Genomic DNA, 22,782 nt, shown 5'->3' with positions numbered 1-22,782 from the left:
TTGACCATAGATAGATGGGTTGATCTCTGGATTCTCAATTCGATTCCATTGATTTATGTGTCTGTCATTGTACCAGTACCATGCTGTCTTGACTAATCATTTCCTTGAGTATTTTATTTTCTTCACGACTCTTTCCTTTGAATAGAAAGAGACCAGTAGTTACGCCCTAGGTGGCCCCTCACAAACTTTTTGTGTGTGTGTGTGTGCGCGCGCGCGCACGCGCCCAATTTTATTGAAAATATTACAACATAGCAGACAGACTCAAACAGCTCCACATGGTGTTTTGAAATTCATCCCAGCTGTGGGCTGAGTGACCTGGAGGTTGGACAGACTGCCAAAGTCCAAGAGCTTCAACATTTCCTTAGTATCAGGATCTACTTCAGTGATCTCCTGATCCAGGGCTGAAACCTCTGGTACATAATTATCTCTCCTTTCTCTCTCCTCCTCCTGCAGCTTCATGGAGATGCCTCTCAAAGGCCCTCTATGAATCTGTTTCATCAGATGTGTGACATAGCCTGCTATCTTGTTTCGGACCTTCTTGCTGGGAATAATGGCAATCTCCTCGCACACGCGCTTGTTTGTGTGGAAGTCATTACCCAGGCACGTGTATTATTTCTCAGTGATGACCCAGGCCACCTTCTTCACGGTTTTGGTGCGAACACGGCCCATATTGGTGGGTCCTTGGTGAAAGAGCTCACGAACTTTTTAAGACCAGTCAATACTCACCAAAGTGGTGTGTAGAGCAGTCTTTGTGGACTTCTTGTTCAGTGCCGTCGAGTTGTATATAATCCTGTGAACAACAGATCTGAACCCTGTACTATCATGTCCCACCTTCCTAATCTCTGACACACTCAAGCCCATTGCCGCAGTCACTGTGTCAGTCCACCTGGTTGAGGGTCTTCTTCTCTTTCACCAACCCTCCGTCTTTGCAAGCATGATGTCCCTCTCCAGGGTATAACCTCTCCTAACAACATGCTGAGAATGTGAGAGATGAAGCTTTATTATCTTTACCTCCAAAGAGCACTCTGGCTGCACCTTCTTCAAGATGTATCTGCTCATTCAGCAATTTATGGGCTGTCCAGCACCACAGTTCAAAGGCATCAGTTCATCTTCTGTCATCCTTCCTCACTGTCTTTGTGGACTGTGTTATACCAGTTGGCCTAGATGTCTCCTGAGTCTGTGATCTTAAATCCTCTACCCCACTGACTCAACCCTTCCAGGTGTTTGGTATGGCTAAGAAGTTCATACAACTATTTCTCCATGTGTATGCTTCTCAAATGAGCCCTATTGGCACAGTGCATGATGTGTCCTCAAATCTACCTGCCACTCCACAGCAGAAAGATGGGCAGCCTCCTCCCATAAAGATTTACAGCATTGGAAATCTAATACATCACCACCATGAGTCAGAATTGACTTTTTGCCAGTACATGTAGTCTTTGGAGTTTATACGTTACTCTATGTCCTCAGCAATTCTGATTGGTTTCTTGTTGGTCAAGGGCTTATAGAGTCTACCAAATTACTGTCTTGACTTCCTTCTGTATATGGTTTTCGGTAAACAAATTTGTCTGAAGACCTCATACCAACTGGTGTTGGTTTTAGAGTCTGCCCTTCAAACCCCCACTGAAGATCAGCAGAGGTCTGCCAGTTAGGATTGAAAGCTTTAGTTTTCTGTGACCACCTTTTCTTCCAGAAGGACACGCTTTTTATCTTTTCCCTGACATCTTGGAAGTTTGGGGTTTGATGCCTCTTAAACCTAATTGTGTTTGTACCATCAAATCAGATCTGACAGTACAGGAGGAGATTGCCCCTCTTTCTCCAGCAGAGCATCTGGTGGATTCAAACCGCATACCTCTGGGATTCCAATGTAGCTTCTTGCCACTAGGCCACCAGAGCTCCCTTAAACCTTATTGTTTTTTTCTTGTCTCTAGGTTCCAGCGTGTGCAGAGGAGCAGAAGATGCCTTTGGATGAGACAGCAGCTCTGGGTGCAGTGGAGAAATCTCTTCCTGCTTCACCCTGCAGTGGGACCTCAGCTCCCGGAACCCGCCAGGAGCCTCCCCATGACACCATGGCACAGCATGTGCCCAATGGACACACTGGTACTCGCCTTCCCAGCTTGACTTCAAGCCACATTTCTTTCTTTCTCTCTGATGTCTTTGTGCCTTAATCTCTTAACCTGGTTAAAATTCCTCACTATCTTGTCCTCCCTCATTGGTGGCCTTGTCCATTCTTTCTGCTTATTCACCAGTCGTTCATGTGTTGACAAAGGTTTTGTTGTGCACATGTCATGGAAAAGGCACATTTGGGCAGTGGAGGAATCCAGTACACGGCTCTGTTAAAGATCTTTTCTTTAGTTGGATGAATGAGTTGAACTGTGTGTAAGAGCAGGCAAACTCATATGAATGATAATTGTCTCTAGGTAAGAATAATGAGATCATCCTCCAATCACAAATGAGCAATTGGGCATTATAAAAGGTGAGCGTGATCATTATGGGGTGGAGTCGATAGGAGGTGCTTCATGGAGAATTAGCAGTAGGATTGGGGAGCAAAGAATTGGGCATGATTTTGAAGGGAGAGAAAATTGGAAAGCATCCCAGGAGCAGAAGATAACGAGTGGGAGACTCTGACCCATTGTTAAGTGGTATCAAGAAGAGCTATGGCAGAAGCTCTGGTGCCTAATGACAAGAAGCTGCACTGCAGTCCCAAAGGTGTGCAGCTCGAATCCACCAGATGCGCCACTAGAGAAGGAGGGGCAACTTCTTCCTGTGCCGGTCGGATCCAATTCATTTGTACATAACAAGGGGGTGGTGGGTTGGTGGAAAGAGCTACAGCTTTGAGAGCATGAATCCTACTTATTCACGGCCTTGGAGTTGAAGCCAGGACAATTTTAGAGGTTAGAGCATAATGAGTTAGAAATAGCATTTTAGGAAGATTGCATTGAGTGAGGAGGGAGATAACAATATAATAGATTGCTTCTATATGACTTCTTTCACCATTGATTGGGTGGCATTACACAAGTTAAAGTGCTTGTGGCCTGCCAGTCCCCTTGGTGGATATCATAATATATACATAAAGATACATAAAGTACAATTTGTTAATGATGTACATAGATACATGGCACTCTTTGAGAGTGGCTCCATTCAAATAAGGTATGTAGAACCCTGTCAGGAAGCTCTGGTCGCCTCGTGTTAAGGATTCGTGCTGCCAACCCAAAAGCAGATGGTTTGAATCCACCAGCTGCTCTGAGCGAGAAAGATAGGCAGTCTCTTCCTGTGCCATTTATTTGTTGTTTTTATGTGCAGTCGAGTCGCTTGCAACTCATAGCGACCCTATGTGTGACAGCCCTAAACTCTGCTCTGTCCTGTGCTGATCACACTGTCTCCGACACACCCATCCCGATTACCCCAGTCACTGAATCAATCCACCTCAGAGAGGGCCTTCCTCTCCTGCGCTGTCCCTTCACCCTACCAAGCATGATGTCCCTCTCCAAGGACCGGTCCCTCCTCACAACATGTCCAATGTATGTTAGCCTCTGAAAACTCCCTGGAGGCTCAGCTATGAGTCAGTTCCAGCTTGAAAGCACATAACAAACAACAGAACCTTAACAAAAGAGAATCAGTTTTGCCCTCCTTTTGTACCCAGACCAGTCCCTAAAGGTAGTTGCCAAGAAAAGGTCTCCTGTGCACTCTTTAAATTTGTGTTCTTCTGTTAAGTAAGAGTAGTAAAAGAGGAGGGTAGGCTTTTCTATGTAAGCAAAGAAAGAGGGTTATTTGGGAAATGCTTTGTAAAGGAATACCTGTGGAATAAGGTAGCACTGGTCCATGAAGCATAGAAGGAAGGAGGAGGTGATTCTTTTAAAGGGTTTGTAGGCGGGGAAAGGATACATGCTTATTTATGGGAGGGTGGGGTTTTAATAGCATTAACCACAAATGGAAAAGCGCCTGTTTATTCATAGAGGGGATCACTGGGATGGGCCCAGGTGGAGGGATTAGGATAATGACCATCAAGAAAGAAGAGCGAGGATTAACGCACATCTTTTGGACCCTAATCCTTACACTGAGAACCTCCTTGACCCTTCAGCACCTTCAGGCAGGACGCTTGCAGGCAGTGTCTCTGGGCACTTGGAGGAACTAGTCCCAAAGGACCATGTATTGGGACAACAGACCATCTCTGGCAGGAGGCTTGTTGGTGGAGTTGGGTGATCAGTAGCACTAAAGAGCTTTATAACAAGTACTTGAGCAGTGCATAGGTTGAGTTGGCTCAAGAGGCCTGAGAAGGCAAGAGCCAGGGAGAGACATGTCTGGGAGCAGAGCCAGGGGCTATTCTAACCAAAGAACTATAACCTACATTGTAACCTATTACTTCCTTAATAAACTCCATGTTGTGTGTATCGTCTAGTTGGAACTGACCCATAGCTGACCCTCTGGTGGGTTTTCAGAGGCAGTAAATCACATGGGAAGAGATTGCTCACCCTCCTGTGGAGCCGCTAGTGGTTTCGAACTGGGTGCCTTTGGGCTTGCAGCACAGCATCTTGCCACTAGGCCACCGTTGCTTCCTAATAAACTCCACAGTTGTGAGTATTCTTTGTGGTTATTGCACCTAATTATTAAAACCAACAGAGAGGGACATAGAAGCGACTGCTAGTGTCAGAATTGGTAAAAAGATTGGAGAGAGGCAGTGTGTCTGACCTCCGCTTCATAGAAACCAGCCTTAGGTTGTTGGTGCTGATAATGACTCTTCTCCCTTACCAAGTTAGAACAATATAGTGAAAACACTATCGCCATACCACTTTTTTTAAAAAATTGTGCTTTTATTCATTGTTGCACATTTTCTCCCCTTCCCTCCCCCACCAAACCATTTATTACAGGGACGAGTAGAAGGGAATAGGGAGCTCTGGTGGCTTAGTGGTAAGGAATTGTGCTGGCAGCACAAAGGTACACAGTTTGAATCCACCAGCTCCTGTCGGGGAGAAAGATGTGCCGTCTCCTTTGGTGTGACTTACTGCCTCTGAAAACCTGCTGGAGGGTCAGCTGTGGGTCGGTTCTGACTCGATGATACATAACCACAACAGTGGCAGGGAAGGGACGTGAGCCCTGGGGGCAGAGCCCGTAGGGAGTTGCACTGCTAACCAAAGATTGCATCTCGCTGGAAGCTTGAATCTCCCGGCTTCTCCATGGCAGAAAGCTGAGCTAGCTCCTCCCATGCAGTTTATAGCCTCAGAAACCTGGAGGAGCAGCTCCGAGTCAGTTCTGTCTCAGCCACAATGCAGGGAGGCTGGGTAGGAGGTTAGTACCGTGGAATAGAGGAGAGGCCGTTACTGCCTGAACTAAGTCAGTGGAAGGGAAAGGGAGAGATGTAAGTGACACTGTGAAGGAAGAATCCATGAGATGTGGGATTAAGGAAGGGAGAGGGGGGACTTAGGTCTCGAATTATTGACAGAACTTGGGGGAGTCAGGAAAAGAAAATGTTAAGAACATGTATTTTAGACATTGAGTGTAAGGTGGTATAGAACCTCCCCCTCTCCAGTGAAATGCCCAGTAAGATTGGCCATCTTGAGGAGAGGTGGCACTTGTGATAACAGCATTAAGTAAGGAAAGTCCTGAGATCGTGACAGGAAGGAAAAGGAAATACTGAGGTGTGAGCTTTAAAGAGTATCCATAGTGAGAGAGCAAGAACGAGATGAGGGACCAGAGATACAAGGGAGAAATCAGGTTTACATGGCCTTGGGAAGCCACGGAAAAAAGAATGTCGTCAGAAATGTATATACGGGGTCCCTGAAAAACATCAAAGAGATGAGGTCTGGGAAGGGTGGATAGGTCTAGCTCCCTGGGGAATATTCACAAGATATTTACTGTTCATGTTAAAGCCTTTGGAAGAAAGGTTAAGGTGTATAGGAAACTGCTGGTATTCTCTTGAATCCACTCTTTGAAGTTAGAGATATTTGGGGACAAAGGCTGGACTCGTTCCATCTGTATCTCTTTTCTTCCCTCAGCTCCACTTGCTTCCTCAGCTCCTGCCCTTCCCCACGTGGGAAACTCAGGTGACCAGCCAGTGCCAACTGTGCTTCAGATTGTTAGGCCCCAGGTGAGCCTGACTCTTTCTGTCCTTGATCTCCATCTCTAGGGCCCAGAATGGCTCCGTCTGATCCCCAAAGCCTCGTCCTATTCTCAGGCTCCCCTGCTCATTGCGTCTTAGGCTTGATCGCAGCTTGGTTAATGGACTCATCTTGCCCTGAACTTGTCCTTTTAGATATCTCCCATTTCCACCCACCTCCCCCTCACTTCCTTTGCCCTCTACCTGCCCTTTACATTGAGAATGTTCCTGAGTATTGGAAGCTTGTCATTCCAGAAATGTGCGGTGTATGAGGACCTGTCTGTGGACTATAATCAGAAGAAGTGGGAAGGTCCAGCACTCAGTAAGAGAGCCCTCTCCTGGAACACGACCCTGGAGCATTATCACGGTGTGTCATCAGGTAATGATCCTGTGCCCACTTGGAATCTGCATTCTTTATGCTCTCTTTGTTGGATTATTTTTTCTTCTAGCTTCTTGATTTGAAAAGTCTAAATAAAAGCAAAGCAAAGAGTATAATGAACTTTCTATAGTGAGTGATCTGTCGTCCCACTTTAACAATTAATTGGTATTTACCTTTGCTTCATTACTATTGATCGACTGAGGAAGGTTTAGTTGGATTTTTTCTTTCTTTTCTTTTTTTATTTTTTCAGTTGTAAGGAAGAATTCCACACAAGTTATATTAAATAACCAGCTGGGGGTTTATAAAGCTTCCAGGAATGGAAATCCAGTACAAACTATTCAGCTAGACCACACGTGGTGTCAGTTGGACCTCACGGAAAATGATCATTATTCCAGGGAGCTCTGGTGGCCAAGTGGCAAGAAGCTGAACTGCAATCCTAGAGGCATGCAGTTCAAATCCACCAGATGCTCTGTTGTTGGAGAAGGAGGGGCAGTCTCCTCCTGTACCAGTCAGATCTGATTTGATGGTACACACACACAAAAATAGTAAAATTAAAAAACAATTTAAAAAAAAAAAGAAAGAAAGAAAATGATCCTTTTCCACAGCAGAGGAGGAGCCTTAGCAGCAAAAAAAAAACAAAAACAAACCAAAAACCACAAACCAACAAGCAAATACACTCCTTTATGCCAGTGTTCCACTGTGAATGTAATTCAGCTGCCCCTGGAGTCCGTTTTCTTACCTTCTCTTTTCATTGCTACCCAGTTTCTTCACTGTGAATGTCTTGTTCACTTTGTAGTTCCACCTGAATTACAGTGTCTGTTCTCTTCATAATTTCTACTAAGGGGTCCTTAGTAAACTTTCCTTGCTTCATGCATCATTTGATCTTCAGCTTTTGATCTTAACTATCTTCTTAAAAAAACTTATTTCTAGGTCAGAATTTTCTAGAGAAGCACTCTGGTTGGCTCAGTCATAACATATTTGGTCCCTTTGGGTGGACCTTTGGCCCAGGCCACAGCAGAGGCTGCTGATAGGCTGCTATCTTCCCCTAGCTCAATTACCCATGATCCATCCTGGGATGAGCACAGTTACTTTACTTGTTACAAAGCTAGATTGCCTAGTTCTTCCTTCCGCAAAGATGGGCGCAGAGCATTTTCCTGTCGGAGTCTCTTTATAGGGTGGGTCCTGTGATTGACAGGTTTTGTACAGTAGCCAGCTTTGAGGAGCATGGGCTTAGAATTCTGTCAAATATCTCCAACTTTCCATATAGTAAAATAGCATGATTAAGAATGGGATAAGAACAACATTTTCATGTTTAACCATGATTAACCTTTGATTATGCTGCCTTCTCCTAACTTTCATATTTGACCTCCAGAGTTCAAAAGCAGATGTTCAGTTTCCTTATCATTGTAGAGATTCAAGATTCCAAAGATAAATTTTTATTGTATTTTAAGTCATTGGTGCTTTTTAAAATGTTTTAAGAGTACAATACAATACTGGCCTATTAGTCCAATGCTTAAAGGCTAGGAGAGCCCTAATTTTACAATCTGACTCTTTTCAACACTGTTTCCCAGCGTTTGCCCTTTCTTGTTTTTTGAACCTACAGCTTCTCCAAATCTTATTTCTGCCCTATCACACCACTTCTTGTATACTTTTTAAAAATTTTTATTATTTGTATGTGTGTGTGTGTGTGTACTGTCAGGTCGGATCTGATTGGTACAGGAGGATATTGACCCTCCTTCTCGAGCAGAGCATTTGGTGGATTCTAACTGCATACCTCTGGGATTGCAGTGCCTTTTTGTATACTTTTTCTTGATCACACTTTCATAGTATGGTTCTCCCATCAACTTTCATCTTTACAATCACCCATTCACATCTCTGATTTAAGGACGTATTTGCAACCACTCTCTTTCCGAAACATCTTTTTTGAGAACCATGGAACCATTTAGTACCTTGACTGGAAAAGACTAGAGTTCATCACTTTACTGTGGAGATGTGTGGCATTTATTGTTAAATTTATTTTTACTGTTATTTTTTTATCTGCGTGAAAATGTAAAAATCATACTGGTTTTTCATTCATATATGTTTTCTTTTATAACTAATAATAGTTTATTAATGTAATTAGTTAATTATAATGTCTGATAAGCCCCTTATTATACATTGGCATTCTTTCCCTAATTACTAATTTTTATTAGTTATTAATTCTCACTCCCCTCTCCCTTCCATCCCATCGTATTAATCATGTAAGAATGATTCTGACGTTGTGGAGAGAGATGTAGCATTTAAATGACTTTTGTAAGCTCATATTCTATAATCTGGTCTCTTGCCTCACCACTTGTTCTCTAAGTTGACACTATTAGCTCAATATCCACCACCAATTCTTCCACCTTCCTCCATGGACAATCTCCACCTCTTTGATTTTTCTGTCAAGAAAAGCTATTTTCTCTCATGTTTTCAATGTATCGCCTCAGTTCTCACTGATAAAGTTTTCTTTCCCTCACATAGGCCTCTAGAGTCTGTCTCCTCAACAGGACAAGAAATGAGTAAAAGTTGTGTTCTTCTTTTTCATACCAGGTCAGAACAGAATGGAGAGTTCAGAGTTGACTCCAAAGCAAGAATGTCCAGAAGAACCACAGTCATCTGATGGGACAGCAGCAGGACTCCAGGGGCTGGATGGTGGGGCACCAGAGGCTGGAGACGCCGGTGAGGACGCTTTCGTGACTCCAGAAGCGCAGCCCTTCAATGGAGAAGGGAGTAGATTACAAAGCAGCTTCCTAGAAATAAAAAATAATGATAAAAAATGCCCCACAAAAGACAGATGTGAGGACTATAGGGAACTTGGGGAACATGCTAGTCAGTCCTCCAATCCTGCTGAACGTCAAGGAGTTCTAAAGGGACAGAAATTCTGTAAGTCTGATGAATGTGGCAGAGCTTTCCATCAAAGCTCACACCTCATTGGCCGTCAGAGAATCCACACAGGAGAGAAGCCCTATGAGTGTAATGTATGTGCAAAGACCTTTAGGCATATTTCTCAGCTCATTGTTCATCTCAGAATCCATACAGGGGAGAAGCCCTGTGAATGCAGTAAATGTGGGAAACCCCATCAGCATAGCTCCCATGTCCTCCAACATCAGAGACTCCATATCTGGGAGAAACCATATAAATGTAATGAGTGTGCTGAAGCCTTCACTCACAGCCCCCAGCTCACTGACCACCAGAGAAGGCAGGCTGGGGAGAAACCTCACGAACTTAACAAGTGTGGGGAGCCCTTCATTCAGAGCACAAGTCTTGGTCCACATCTGATCCTTCACATGGGGGAGAAACCTTATAAGTGTGATAAGTGTGGGAAAGCCTTCTTTTCAGTCGGGAGTCTCACTGATCATCAAAGAATCCACACTGGGGACAAGCCTTATGAGTGCAATGAATGTGGCAGGGCCTTCAGCCGGAGTAAAAGTCTTGTCCGACATCAGAGCCTCCACACTGGGGAAAAGCCATATAAATGCAGTGCATGTGGGAAAGCCTTCAGTCAGAACTCTCAGCTGGTTGACCACAAGCGGATGCATACTGGAGAAAAACCTTTTGAATGTGGTGAGTGCGGTAAGGCATTCAGCCTGAGTAAATGCCTTATTCGACATCAGAGGCTTCACACAGGGGAGAAGCCCTACAGATGCAAAGAGTGTGGAAAATCCTTCAATCAGAACTCACACCTCATTATCCACCAGAGAATTCACACAGGTGAGAAGCCCTACGGGTGTAACGAGTGTGGCAAAGTCTTCAGTTACAGCTCGAGCCTTATGGTACATCAGAGAACCCACACGGGGGAGAAGCCCTATAAATGCAACAACTGTGGTAAAGCCTTCAGTGACAGCTCACAGCTCATTGTGCACCAGAGGGTTCACACTGGAGAGAAGCCCTACGAATGCCATGAGTGTGGCAAAGCCTTCAGCCAGCGCTCCACTTTTAACCATCACCAGCGAACTCACACGGGAGACAAGCACTCTGCTCTGATTCAGTCAGTTTCATAAAGCTTAGCTCTCCAAGGCAGAGAGCAAGGTGCTTTGATTGGACTTAAGCAGACCTTTTGAGAAGAATGCTTCGTCTCCATGGAACTACTAATTATAAATGAGCCTTTCTCTGCATAGTTTCCATTGGGTCACCTTAGTGATGAGGTGAGAGAATGGGAGTAATTAGTCTAATTCATCCCTGCTCCTGGGAAATTAAAGGACCTCACAGTTCATTTGCTTATAGATTTTTTAATTTTATTTTACTGTTTTGTGTGTGTACTGTCAAAATGTATCTGACTGGTACAGGAAGAGATTGCCACTTGGAGATTTTTTTTAAACCCCTTTAAAATCTATTTCATTTCTCAGTAGCATATCCCATAATCAGATTGTGTATTTGGCAAGGACAGATTCTAACTCTCTTCCATCTTCTCTGTTTCATCATTTACGTAAGTTCTCACCCTGAGCCTTAATTCATTCTTTCCTATTTCTTAGCTGTGTTTCTTCCCATCTGCTTTTTAAACTTCTGCTTTAATCACTTTCCATGCCTGTAAGACCTTTGTTTCTTTCTGTTTGTAAATCTGTGCTGCTCACAACCTTCAAAATCAACTCATTTCTGAAAGACATTCTATTTTAAATGCCTTTTCACTCCTCTTTAAACTATTTCTTTAACCTCAGTGCTTTCAGTTAATTGGTGCTACAGTGTGTGACTATTGTAAAATTGCCTTGTAAATGATTCTCAATTTAATGCATTTGTGCATATTTTCATACCAATGTACTGTAGACTCTTTGAGGTTGGGTATTGTATTCATTACATCTAGGTAAAAATTTGCACATACTAGTGTCAGATGTGATAATGGTTACCTATGGTGGACCTCCCAGATTAAAACAGGCTTGGAAGCAAGAGTGGCATCCACTTCCAAAATAGCTTGCCTCCAGAAACTCTATGAACTTAGAGAAACAATGAAAGTTATACAAGTGTTCAAGTCTTTCATTCTTAGGGTAGCTATGAGTCATCTATGACTCGACAGTACTTAACAACAGTTGTTAAATATTTTTTAAATAATCAACTCTTATTAAAGTGGCACAGCCTTCCCCACCACCATCCCATTGACTACAAGCTTCTAAAGATGGAAATGGCATCTCTTCATAGGGCATCCCATACCAAGAGCTTCTGTCTAAAAAAAGTCACTCTTACTGCTTTGGCCTCAAGTAGTGTGTGTATGTGTGTGTGTGAGAGAGAGAGAGAGAGGGCATGCATATATTGTTTGTAAATTGCTGGATGGATAGTCATGTCCCACTGATAATTACTTTTCCCTGCACACTGACACCAGCTTTAAACCAGCTCACCAAACTTAACTAGCTTCCTAAAGAAACAGGTTAAGAGCAGAGTTCAGAGATTACTGCAGAGAAGACATACCTTTGATGTTCATAGCAGAGTTGGTGGAAAATCCCAGCTCCAGCCTTCCTGGATAATTCTAAATCATAGTGGTGATGGTTGAGCAGGGGCAGTTCTCCAATTTGTTTTTCTTTTCAGCTAGACCTCTCTACTTGTAATTGCCATTGTATATTCAAGATGAAAGGTGTTAGATAGTAAACAGAGTTGAGGGCGAGAGCGAGAGAGAAAGAAAGAAGCTGGTCTCAAGACACGAACAGGCCTTTATTGCGTAGTCTGAGAGGGACGCCAAGTGACCACCGGCACGGAGGTAAAAATAGTGCAAGGGTGGGTTCTTTGTATAGGGTTTTAGGGAAGACTAGGGAAGACGATATTTTCCTCCGAATTTGGGGCTGTTAATTAGATTTGGGCTTTTGTGATCAGGCCCAGAGCCTTATCAGGATCCATTGTCTGGTCTCATCTTTGGTCTGGTTGCCTTAGACATAAGCAGGTTTTTTCAAGGAGTGATCAGGCCTCGGGGAAACTGCGACATTCTTCCTCCAGCAGGTGTACCCTAAATTACTATAATTATCTTTTGGGCAGTCTTTAATTTGCCAAGTGCAAGAGAAACAGGAAATACTGAGAATATTTTTTCTCTTTTCTACAGTCATATCAGACATGAGTTTGAACAGTGTTCCCTCCCCACTTGTAGTGGGACCACATCCTGGGATACTTCTGCCTTTGGTGTAGTTGCTGCTCGTGTAGTTGGGACCTTTCCTTCTATATCTGTTTTATACTAAGAGAGAGTATAGAAATGGAAAAGGTATGGATTCTGTAACTAATATCCTAGGTTGAAATGCAGGCTGTCACTTTAAGTATGTCTCTTTAAGTTTTTTTCTGTTTAAATTACTCTCTAAAATGGAGTTACCTAAGTGAGGAGGATTTGAAATGCTTATTGCAGAGGATCAAAGATAATAGCCTTCAATATAGGTTGCTTCTCAACATGAGTTAAACAAAAATACTCCTACCTGGTCTAGTAGACAACATTATGATAGGTGGAGAAGAGAATGAAATTGTCAATTATTTCATCTGGTTTGGATCCATAATCAACACCCTTGGCACCAGCAGCCAAGAAATCAAAAGATGCTTTGCATTAGGGAAAGTCAACTTTCAGAGACCTCTCCAAGGCTCTGAAAAGCAGCAATGTAAATTTGAAGACTTAAGGTGCCCCCGACCCAAATCATAATATTTTTTTAATTACTTGCTATGCAGCTGAAAGTTGGACAGTGAATAATAAGGATGACAGATCAAGAATCAATGCATTTGAGCTGTGGTGGTGGAGGAGAGTGCTGAGTTTCATGGACTACCAGAAGAGGAAACAAGTATGTCTTGGAAAAGGTGCAACCATGATCCAGCTTTGGGGGCAAGGATAACAAAACTTGTTAATCTTGGTATTTGCCCTGAAATAGGTGAACCGAATTTTCCTTAATATTTTTAAAAATAGTCCTGTGGATTCTGTTAAATTGTCTTTTCAGGTCTGCAGCTAGAAGGCCAGTTGTTACAAACATAGATAAATAATTATACACTTTGCAATAAAGTGGGGGAAAAAAACCTCCAAAAATCAAATGCACTGCCATCCAGCCCAGTCTGACCCACGGCAGCCTTCTATCAGGTTTCTAGGCTGCCAATCTTTACAGGGAGACTGCTCATCTTTCCAATGGAGTGGCTAGTGAGTTCAAACGCCTTTCTCACTAATAATACTAGGGGCATAAGTTGACAACAACAACCACCACCCCACCCAAACCTATCTGAAGAGTAATCATTTTAATTATTTTTTAAAAATTTTTATTGTATTATTTTTACGTGTACCGTCAAATCAGATCTGACTGGTACAGGAGAAGATTGCTCCCTCCTTCTCCAGCAGAGCATCTGGTGGATTTGAACCGTGCACCTCTGGTATTGCAGTACACCTTCTTGCCACTAGGCCACCAGAGCTCACCGTCATTTTAATTCTTTTTTTTTTTCTTCTTTTTTTCATTTTAATTCTTGAACTAACGTGTTTTCAGTTAATTTTTGCTAAGGTTCAAATTGTAGTTTAGCTTGCCAGTAGGAGTTATTTTTCTCCATTTTGGGGGAAGAATATAAGATAGTAGGAAGCCGGAGTGCATTTTATATGATTCCTTGTTCATTCTGATTCTGGTTCATCAGGCCCCCAGCTTTTTATAAGCCTTTACATTCCTCTCTTTGTCTGTATATAGTTTTATTTTACTCACCTTCCCATGACCTATGAATGTTTACTCTTCCATTTGGTCCCTTTGGTCTTCCATATCTTGTTGTCCTTGAGTAAATCTCCTTCCTTTAGAAAAGAGAGAAGGTGATAGATACAATTTTTGTTTCTCAATTCAGATGGTGAAATTTGGACTGAGGAGGTGTTGGTTACAGAGCATCCTACCTGAAAAATCAGAATCTCATACTTTCAAGAAGACTCCACATGGGTGTTCCCATGGAAGTAAAAATGTAGAAATCCTATGTAAGGAAAGAAAAGACTAAACAAACCACTGGGATGCTACAAGCAGAAGATGAAGACAAAGACAAGAAACTTTGAACAAAAAACCAGTTAAGGACACTAAAATACTCACAGAAGTGTTTGACCAGAAACCTGAAAATGGTAATAGTTATAACTCTGACCTAGCAACAAATAAGACAATTCAGGTTGGAGGGAAACGTATGTGTGGAATGTGGAAAAGCCTTTAGTCAGAGTGCAACTCTTAACAGTACATGAGAGACTCCACACGGGAGAGAAGCCCTATAAATGTGTGTGGAAAAGCCTTCAGTCAGTTCCAACCTTGTGGTCCATCAGCGAATCCACACTGGACTAAAGCCTTACACATACAGTGAATGTGGGAAAACGTTCAGTGGTAAATCACAACTCATTTGGCACCAGGAAACCCACAAGGGGGAGAAATCACAAAGAAGGAGGTTGTCCATTCCTCTTCCTCAGAGCAGCTAATTTATTCAAACCACATGCCCTTGGGATTACGGCACAACTTATTGCCACTAAGCTACCACAAGTCCTTAACATTGTTGGTAATAAGGGTAATTGCTACTTTAAAAAAAAAATCTTTGTCAGACCCATCAACTCTAGTTCAATTTCTACAAGTCCATACAAGCGAAGTAATCAGCAGTAAACAAGCATCAACAAAAGGGAGAGTTATGTCAACAAAAGTCACTACCATCAAGTCAATTCTTACTCATACATTTTCAGTAATAGTGGTTGTTATGTGTCATCGAGTCGTTTGCAACTCATACAAGAGCTCTAAATGCTGTTCTTTCCTGTGCCAACCTAGCCATCTCAAACGCACTTATTCCTACCACTCCAGTCACAGAATCGATCCATCTCATTGAGGGTCTTCCTCTCCTTCGCCGTCCCTCCACTCTGCCGAACATGATGTCCCTCTCCAAGGACGAGTCCCTCCTTGCAACATGCCCAAAGTATGTCAGATGAAGCTTCAGAATCCTTGACTCCAAGGAGCATTTCAGCTTCACCTTCTCCAGGACATAAATAAATAATGATCCATCCCATCTGACTACTCTTATAACCACAGGGAGTATTTTTAAAGAACCTTGATGGGACAGTGATTAAAGTTCTTGGTTGCTAAACACAAGATCACCAGTTCAGCCATACCAACTGCTCCACAAGAAAATGAGGCAGTCAGCTTCCATAAAGATTTGCAGCTTTGGGAAGCCATATGGGACAGTTATATTCTGTCCTAAAGGTTTCTCTGAGTTGGAATAAAAAAAAAAATAATAACAGTCTTGGTTTTTGATGGTAAAGTTTCTGAGTTAGTGGTGTTTTTAATAAATATTTTAAAGATATCTTCATGCCATTGAGAAATTATTTGGATTAAATGGATAATAAAAGAAAAAATAAGAAAGTATGATCCTATTAAATGTATATGGGGAACGATGTGTGGGAGATAAATCAAGTAAAAATGTTAAGTTACTATTTCTGAGTGATAGGATTATGTTGTTATTGTTGTTATTATTGAGAGGTTGTTGACAACCTTGTTGTTACTCACTAATCTAATACAGAGATACAATTCCCCCAAGTGACTCAGCCTGATGCTGTCTACCTGACTTCCTGGTACCTTGGAAGTTGTAGAGGCAAGTTCACATGCACATATATTCCTGGTTGCCAAGAAATGTCATATTGAAACATCAGTCTTACACTTGATTAAAAGGAAAATCAAAGAGCTTTCTTGAATGGTTGTTGTTATGTGCTGTGGAGTCTCCTGCAACTCATAGTGACCTTATGCACAACAGCTCTGAAGCCTACCCTGTCCTGAGCTAGTCTCACTGACTGACACACTTACCTCTATTGCCCCAATTACTATATTAATTCATCTCATCCGGGAGCTTTTTCTCCTGCACCATCCCTCCACCCTTCCAAGCATGATGCCCTTCTACAAGGACTGGTCTCTCCTTTGACTTGGGAGACACACGAATACTTAGGAGATGAGTGTAGTGTTAAAAATTATGAGAGTGATTTTTTGTCTTTTTATTGTTATTATTTTTGTGTGTGTACTATCGAATCAGATGTGACTGGTACAGGAGAAGATTGTCCCTCCTTCTCCAGCAGAGCATCTGGTGGATTGGAACCATGTACCTCTGGGATTGGAGAGTGATGTTTTTATGGCAGAGTGTAAACAAAGGATTATGTGCTAACAGGAAGAAGATGGGAGAGTATGTGTCACAAACTCCACAAGTGCATTATTCTACAAGCTTTCTTCATATTGTTGTTCTTCTGTTCTATAGAGTTGGAATTGACTCATAACTGACCCTCCAATGGGGTTTCAGGTCCTGTAAATTGCACAAGTAATGATTGCCCATCTTCCTTCCTCAGAGCACCTGGTGGCTTTGAACCTCCAGAGGGGGAATCACCTTTGGGTTAACGCACCACTTAGTAATAAGCCACCAAAGCTCCCATTCTTAATGTTATTACTTCTATTTTCTAAACCCTTGGAGCATATTGACCAAGTCATTCTTATTAGGCAAAGCTACACAAACGCTTCTGACAAATATCTTTTAGTGAACAATTCCTTGCATAAACTAATAACTGGACTCTTATGGGGTACCAGCAGTTAAACTTTTGCAAGAAGTGGAAGTGTTTCCTTAGAACTGTAGAAGTAGTGATTTAGCACCAAGCTATAGTTTGATTAAAAATGGAGTTAGATTTAGATCTAGGACAATCTTTTTTTTTTTTTGTCATGAAGTGTCTTGGTTTGTGGGTTAATTTATACGCTACAGATAATACGGTAGCTTCGCATGCCTTTCTTCATGTACAACACTTAGTGACAAAAAGGAAATTCTAATATATGCCACAACATGAATTAGCCATGAAAATGTTACATTGGTTGAAATAAATTTTAGACACAATGGGCAAATATTGTATGATTCCATATACCTGAAATATTAGAATGGGAAATTTTACAGAGACCAAAGTATATTAGCAGTTGCCAAGGGTAGGTGGGAGATGGGAATGGGAATTTATTGCTCTAGGGGTAGTGGTGGTGGTGGTGGTGGTGGTGTTATGTGCCGTCGAGTCGCTTGCAACTCATAGCGACCCTATGTACAACAGCTCTAAACTCTGCTCTGTCCTGTGTCAGTCGCACTGTCTCAGACACACCCATCCTGATTACCCCAGTCACTGAATCAATCCACCTCCTGTACTGTCCCTCCACCCTACCAAGCATGATGTCCCTTTCCAAGGACCAGTCCCTCCTCACAACATATCCAAAGTATGTTAAACGGAGCCTCAGAATCCTTGCCTCCAAGAAGCCGTCCGGTTTAACCCTGTCCAGGATGAATCTGTTTGTTTTCCTAGCAGTCCATGGTACACTTAATACTCTTCTCCAGCACCACAGCTCAAAGACATCAGTTCTCCTTCTATCCTCCTTAGTTATTGTCCAACTCTCTGATGCATAACAAGTGTAATGAGTTTCTGTTAATAGAGATAAAAATTTGGAAATGGATATTAGTACACCACCAAGGCTCACATAGTGAATATAGGATAAATGTCAATGGATTATAAATGTAAAAATGATTGTAATGGCAAATGTTTTCTTGTATGTATTTCATGCCAATAATATATTCTAGGAATGGCCATCACCCTGTTATCTCAAACATAGACATCTCAATGTAGAAGAGTTTCCCATTTTTGTCCCAGGCAAACAGCTAAGATAAAAGTCTTTTTTGGAGGACTTCCACTATCCCCTAGGCTAATACCTGCCTTGAGCTGCAGTAGTAACAGTTAGCCCCTGTAACCTACTTACCTAAAAAGCCTCAAATATAATTTTACCCGATCACCCATCTTCCTCCAAGATTACCAGTTGCTGGCCCCAAATTTACTACATTTGAGTTGATTCCGACTTATAATCTCTCTATAAGGCTTCTGAGGCTATATATTTTTACTGGAAGAGACTGCCCATCTTTCTCCAGTAGAGCACAGGATGGATTTGAACTGCCAGCCTTTTTCAGCAGCCCAGTACAGTGTACACCACCACCAAGGCTATCTCAGTCATGACTTATCTTCCAAGTTCTTACCATCTTTCAAGCCCATTCATGCTACCCTATGGGATTTGGGATCTGTCTCTTTGTGTTTTCGCTAACTTCTGGTTCAGATGGAAGTCTGGTTATTCCTTGAGGGTATTTCCACATTCCTTCAAAAGGTAGTTTAGTCTTAAACCCATGTACCTTTCTGTACTGCCATTTCTTCTCATCATTAAAAAGCACAGCTATGCAACACAACTACTGGTTCCAAATAGACGATGAAGGATAATATAGTCCCTATGTACATAGCTTTTTTTTCCCCTTGAAAATCCATCTTGAGTTATCTTTTATTTAGATAAAAGCAAAGAGGCAAGGGTCTACTGTCATTTGTATGCAATTCCTGTTACCTTGAAAAATAGAAATGTTACGGGGTGGGGGGCGGGGAGAAGCACAGCTATTTTGAAATGAGTATCACAAGGTTGTTGTCTCTTTCCCATTCTGGATATTTTTTTTTACCCATTCTGTCATTTGTTGGCTTACCCCTAGGGTATAGGACCACCCTGAGTTCAAGAGAGAGCTGAAATGCACACCCATGTTTATTGCAGCTTTTATTGCACAATAGTAAAGAGTTGGAAACAACCTAAGTGCCCATCAACAAACAAATGGATAGAGAAGCTGTGGTATAGTCATACAATGGAGTACTACACTGCATTGAAAAACAAGGAACTCATGCAATATTATTCAAAATGGGTGACTCTGGAGGACATTATGCTGAGTGAAGTATCTCAGTCACAAAAGGACAAATACTGCATGGTGCCAACTGTTGTAAAACAGGACTGACCTTGGGGTTGGGGAGAAATTGAGAAAGATGGGTTCAGTAATGTATACTGCATTGAAACAGAAGAGGGAGAAAACTGCTTAAGAGGGAAAATGATTAGGTGTTTTTGTCATGACAGGAGTCCAGAGCGAAGGCTGTATAGTGGAATGGGTGGGGGGAGTGGGAGAGGGATTGTAAAACAATGAAAGAATTTTACTTTTTCAAGACGGTAGTCTACTAAGGGGGAGGGTTGGGTCATTGAAATTTATAATAATAAAAAAAAAGCAGGAGGAGATAAACTATGGACTTAAAATTCAAAAAGGTATTTGGGCAGATAGTTTAAAATCGTATCGTCACTTGCTGTCATTTTAAAGTTAGTTATATGAAGATGCAAAATGCAATCATTGTTAATTCCTAAAAAAAAAAAAAAAAAAAAGCTGAAGTTCATGGCTCTGTGTCTGAAATGGGAAAGCCAGAAACCATTGAGACGCGTCTTCCTAGAGCGCCGGCGGCGGCGCGGCGGGGCGGGGCGGAGGCGAGCGACCGGAAATAGCCGTTTCCTGCGGTCGGCCATTCTTCTGGTCCCCGGCTGCCGCCGCCCCCACTCCGGTGTCATCTTTGGTGCTTGGTGACCAGGCCGCTTGCTCAGGATCGGAGCGGCTGCAGGAGCTCCCGGTGAGCGGCTTGGACTTAGAGGCGGGCGGGCGCGCGGCCAGCGCCCTGGGGCTGAGCTCGGCCGGGCTGCGCATCCCTGGTCAGCCGGCCTCCTGCTCTGACCCGGCCACCGTCCCCCCAACACCCGGGATCGGGGCTCGACCCCGTGGCTTTGGGTTTTGCACGCAGCCGGCCGGGGAAGGTGTCGAGCTCAGCGTCTCTCTGCGTCTCTGAGCTGGTGCTGGAGACACATGTGCTTTTGGCACAGTGACCTCAGGAGCCGGGGTGTCCAGCGCTGGTCTCTCCGCTCCTTCGTCGTCTTTAGTCTCATAGAGAATATTTTTGGAGATGCTCAGAGTAGTTACTCCCGACTTAAGAAAATAGATATAGCTAAATGCCATATTTATTTTCTATTTTTTGGGTTTTGTGTGTGTGTGTGTGCCGTCAAATCAGATCTGACTGGTACAGGAGGAGGTTGTCCCTCCTCCAGCGGAGCATCTGGTGGATTCGAACCGCACACCTCTGGGATCACAGGATGCCATCTTTTACATTGGCTGGGTCTCCCTCGTTGCTGTCGAGCTGTAACTGACCCGTAGCTGACCCTCCAGCGGGTTTTCTGGGGCTGTAAACCGCACAGGAGGAGATTGCCTGTCTTTCTCCCACGGAGCTGCTGGTGCGTTCGAACCCATTGCGTGTGATTTGACAGCGCAACTCACCCACAAGGTTAACAGAGCGCACTAGTAATGATAATTCAAAGTAAAACCTCGAACACTCGTACAACCGATGCTAAACACATAGTAAGACTGTAAATTCAGGATAAAGGCTGATTCGGGCGAGTGGGCGGAGTCACTGTCATCTTCCTTTCACGTCAGGTTGAAGCTTCATTTTGGACTAACATTTGAAGACCACTGTTTGGCTTTTTGAGTTTGTGATTATTTTCTAGTAACTATTGTGTGTTTTTACAAGTTTTTAAATTTGTAACCAGAGAAATATTATTTGTAAAGAGCAGAAAAGATGCCTAGAGAGCAGGCAGTTTAAATTCTGTACGATGAACCCCTATTCAAATTTATCCAAATATTTTTATTCATATTTTGAATAGTGAGAGAATTAAAAATGTGTCTGGCAAAGCCATACAGACCTTAATACAGATTTTGTTTCCTAATTAAGGATTTTTTAATTATTATTAAATTTTATTAGTTTTAATGAACATTTACAGAGATTTTGGGTTCTCATTCATTCATTGTTGCACTGTTTTCTCTACCCTCCTCCCCAGTTCGTTCTTCTTCCCCCCCATGTCTGTTTTAATTGTCCAATTGCCACAGTGCTTGTCAAAGCCAGTTCTGATTAATCTCCTTTGTCAGTGTGTCCTTTGCCATTCGCTACCACTCCTCCCTGAGAGAGACTTCACCCTGATTCATAAGGAAAAGGGGATGGCGTATTCTCTTAGCTACTTCCTGCTGAAAAGGGACGCTGTGGGTTTCAGGGTGAACCTAATTAAGGATTAAATTACCTGGTGGGCGGGCCTTTGTGTTTAAAAGTCAGCTGGGGCCTGACCAGGTCTCCAGTTTGGAGGCTCATGTGTGAAGAAGTTGGTTTCTGGTGGGTAGGTTCTCTTGTTTTAGTTGAAAGTTGAGTGTAAACTTTTCGGTGTTATTTATATTTATATGTTATGTATACTTATATTTATTTCGTTCACAATCGTGTGTGAGCTGATTGGAGTTACAAGCATCTGTGAGCTGGAAGCCTCTTGTTTAAATCAATCAGGACCTGGTGGGTGGGCCTTTGTATTTAAAAGTCTGTGCACCTCTCAGTGCCTGGTGTTAATTGTGTTTGGGAAGCACTTTCTCCTAAGTGGTACAGCACTAGTCTTCAGTTTGCTGTACTGAGGTAACTTGGGGTTGCTATGATGTTGAATGCTGTACCACTGATGTGTCAAATGCTGTACTGGTTAGTGATGGTGGACAGTGTTTGGTGGAGCTCCCAGATTAAGACAGGCTTGGAAGCAGGATTGGCATCCACTTCTTAAACAGCGTGCCTTGGCGAAACTCTATGAATATTAGAGAAACGATGATAGTTACTAAACAGGATTCAGATCTTTTGTTCATAGGGTTGCTCTAAGTTGTGCTTGGCACTTAACAACAACAGTTAAGGATTTAAAATTTCATCTCATGTCAAAATTAAGACTGATTGTTGACTCTGATGAACCTAAGAATGAGTCTAGACACACATAGAAAGATAACACCGGACATTGGAGTCTTTGAACCAGGTACTCCTAAAAATTCTTGCCATGTATTAAGATAGCCAATTCTCATAACTCTCTAAGATAGGAGCTGTTACTATCCCAGTTATATAGTATAAAGAAGGTCTGTGGTGGTTAGTGGTAAGGAGTTGTGCTGCCAGCCCAAACGCTGTCTTCTCCTCTGTGATTTACAATCTCTGAAACTCGCTCGTGAGTCAGGAGTGGGTCGGTTCTTAAATGATACTCAACAACAATAGGTTAAGAAATTAGATCTCATACAGGAAGGAACTTGATCAAGGTCATATAGGCATAACTAGGATGCATGTTGCAAAAGTGAGAAATAGTTTATTGCTATTAGATGGAGGAGATTCTCTTACTAACGACCAAAGGGATAATCGAGTGTTTGATTTTAGCAGTGGTCTGGATAACAGGAATATTTATGTCCCTGGAGCCTTGGGCAAGGACCCTGTTAAAGGAAACACTCTCTGAGCCTAGATTTTCTTTTCAGAGAGGTTTCCTTTATTATTGGAAGCTGAGCACGGTCTGGGAATATCTATTCTTAAGCTAACCTTAACAGTGATTTCTTGCTATCTTACAGATGATGATCTCCATGTTCTAAGGAAGAAGCCAAGAGAGGCCTGGAGTTGGCCTGGAGAGGAGCCTTTTCTCCAGTGACAGCC

General features: G+C 42.6%; 1 protein-coding gene across 1 annotated transcript in view; it reads left to right on the top strand.

The window, feature by feature from the left end:
* The window catches only part of ZKSCAN7 (zinc finger with KRAB and SCAN domains 7), a 14,347-nt gene extending 3,855 nt beyond the window's left edge, over positions 1–10,492 (top strand). Inside the window, exons 2-5 of the mRNA XM_006892978.1 lie at positions 1,929–2,097; positions 5,991–6,082; positions 6,347–6,470; positions 9,042–10,492. Of these exons, the coding sequence (XP_006893040.1) occupies positions 1,929–2,097; positions 5,991–6,082; positions 6,347–6,470; positions 9,042–10,492 (1,836 nt within the window). The remainder of the gene's footprint in view (positions 1–1,928; positions 2,098–5,990; positions 6,083–6,346; positions 6,471–9,041) is intronic.
* The last annotated feature ends 12,290 nt before the right edge of the window (positions 10,493–22,782 follow it).

The sequence above is a fragment of the Elephantulus edwardii genome, unplaced genomic scaffold (assembly GCF_000299155.1).
Source record: "Elephantulus edwardii isolate Elephantulus edwardi_28Jun2011 unplaced genomic scaffold, EleEdw1.0 scaffold00121, whole genome shotgun sequence".
Classification (NCBI taxonomy): Eukaryota; Metazoa; Chordata; class Mammalia; order Macroscelidea; family Macroscelididae; genus Elephantulus; species Elephantulus edwardii.
The sequence above is the reverse complement of the archived record's forward strand: the minus strand, read 5'-3'. Positions and strand labels throughout refer to the sequence as shown.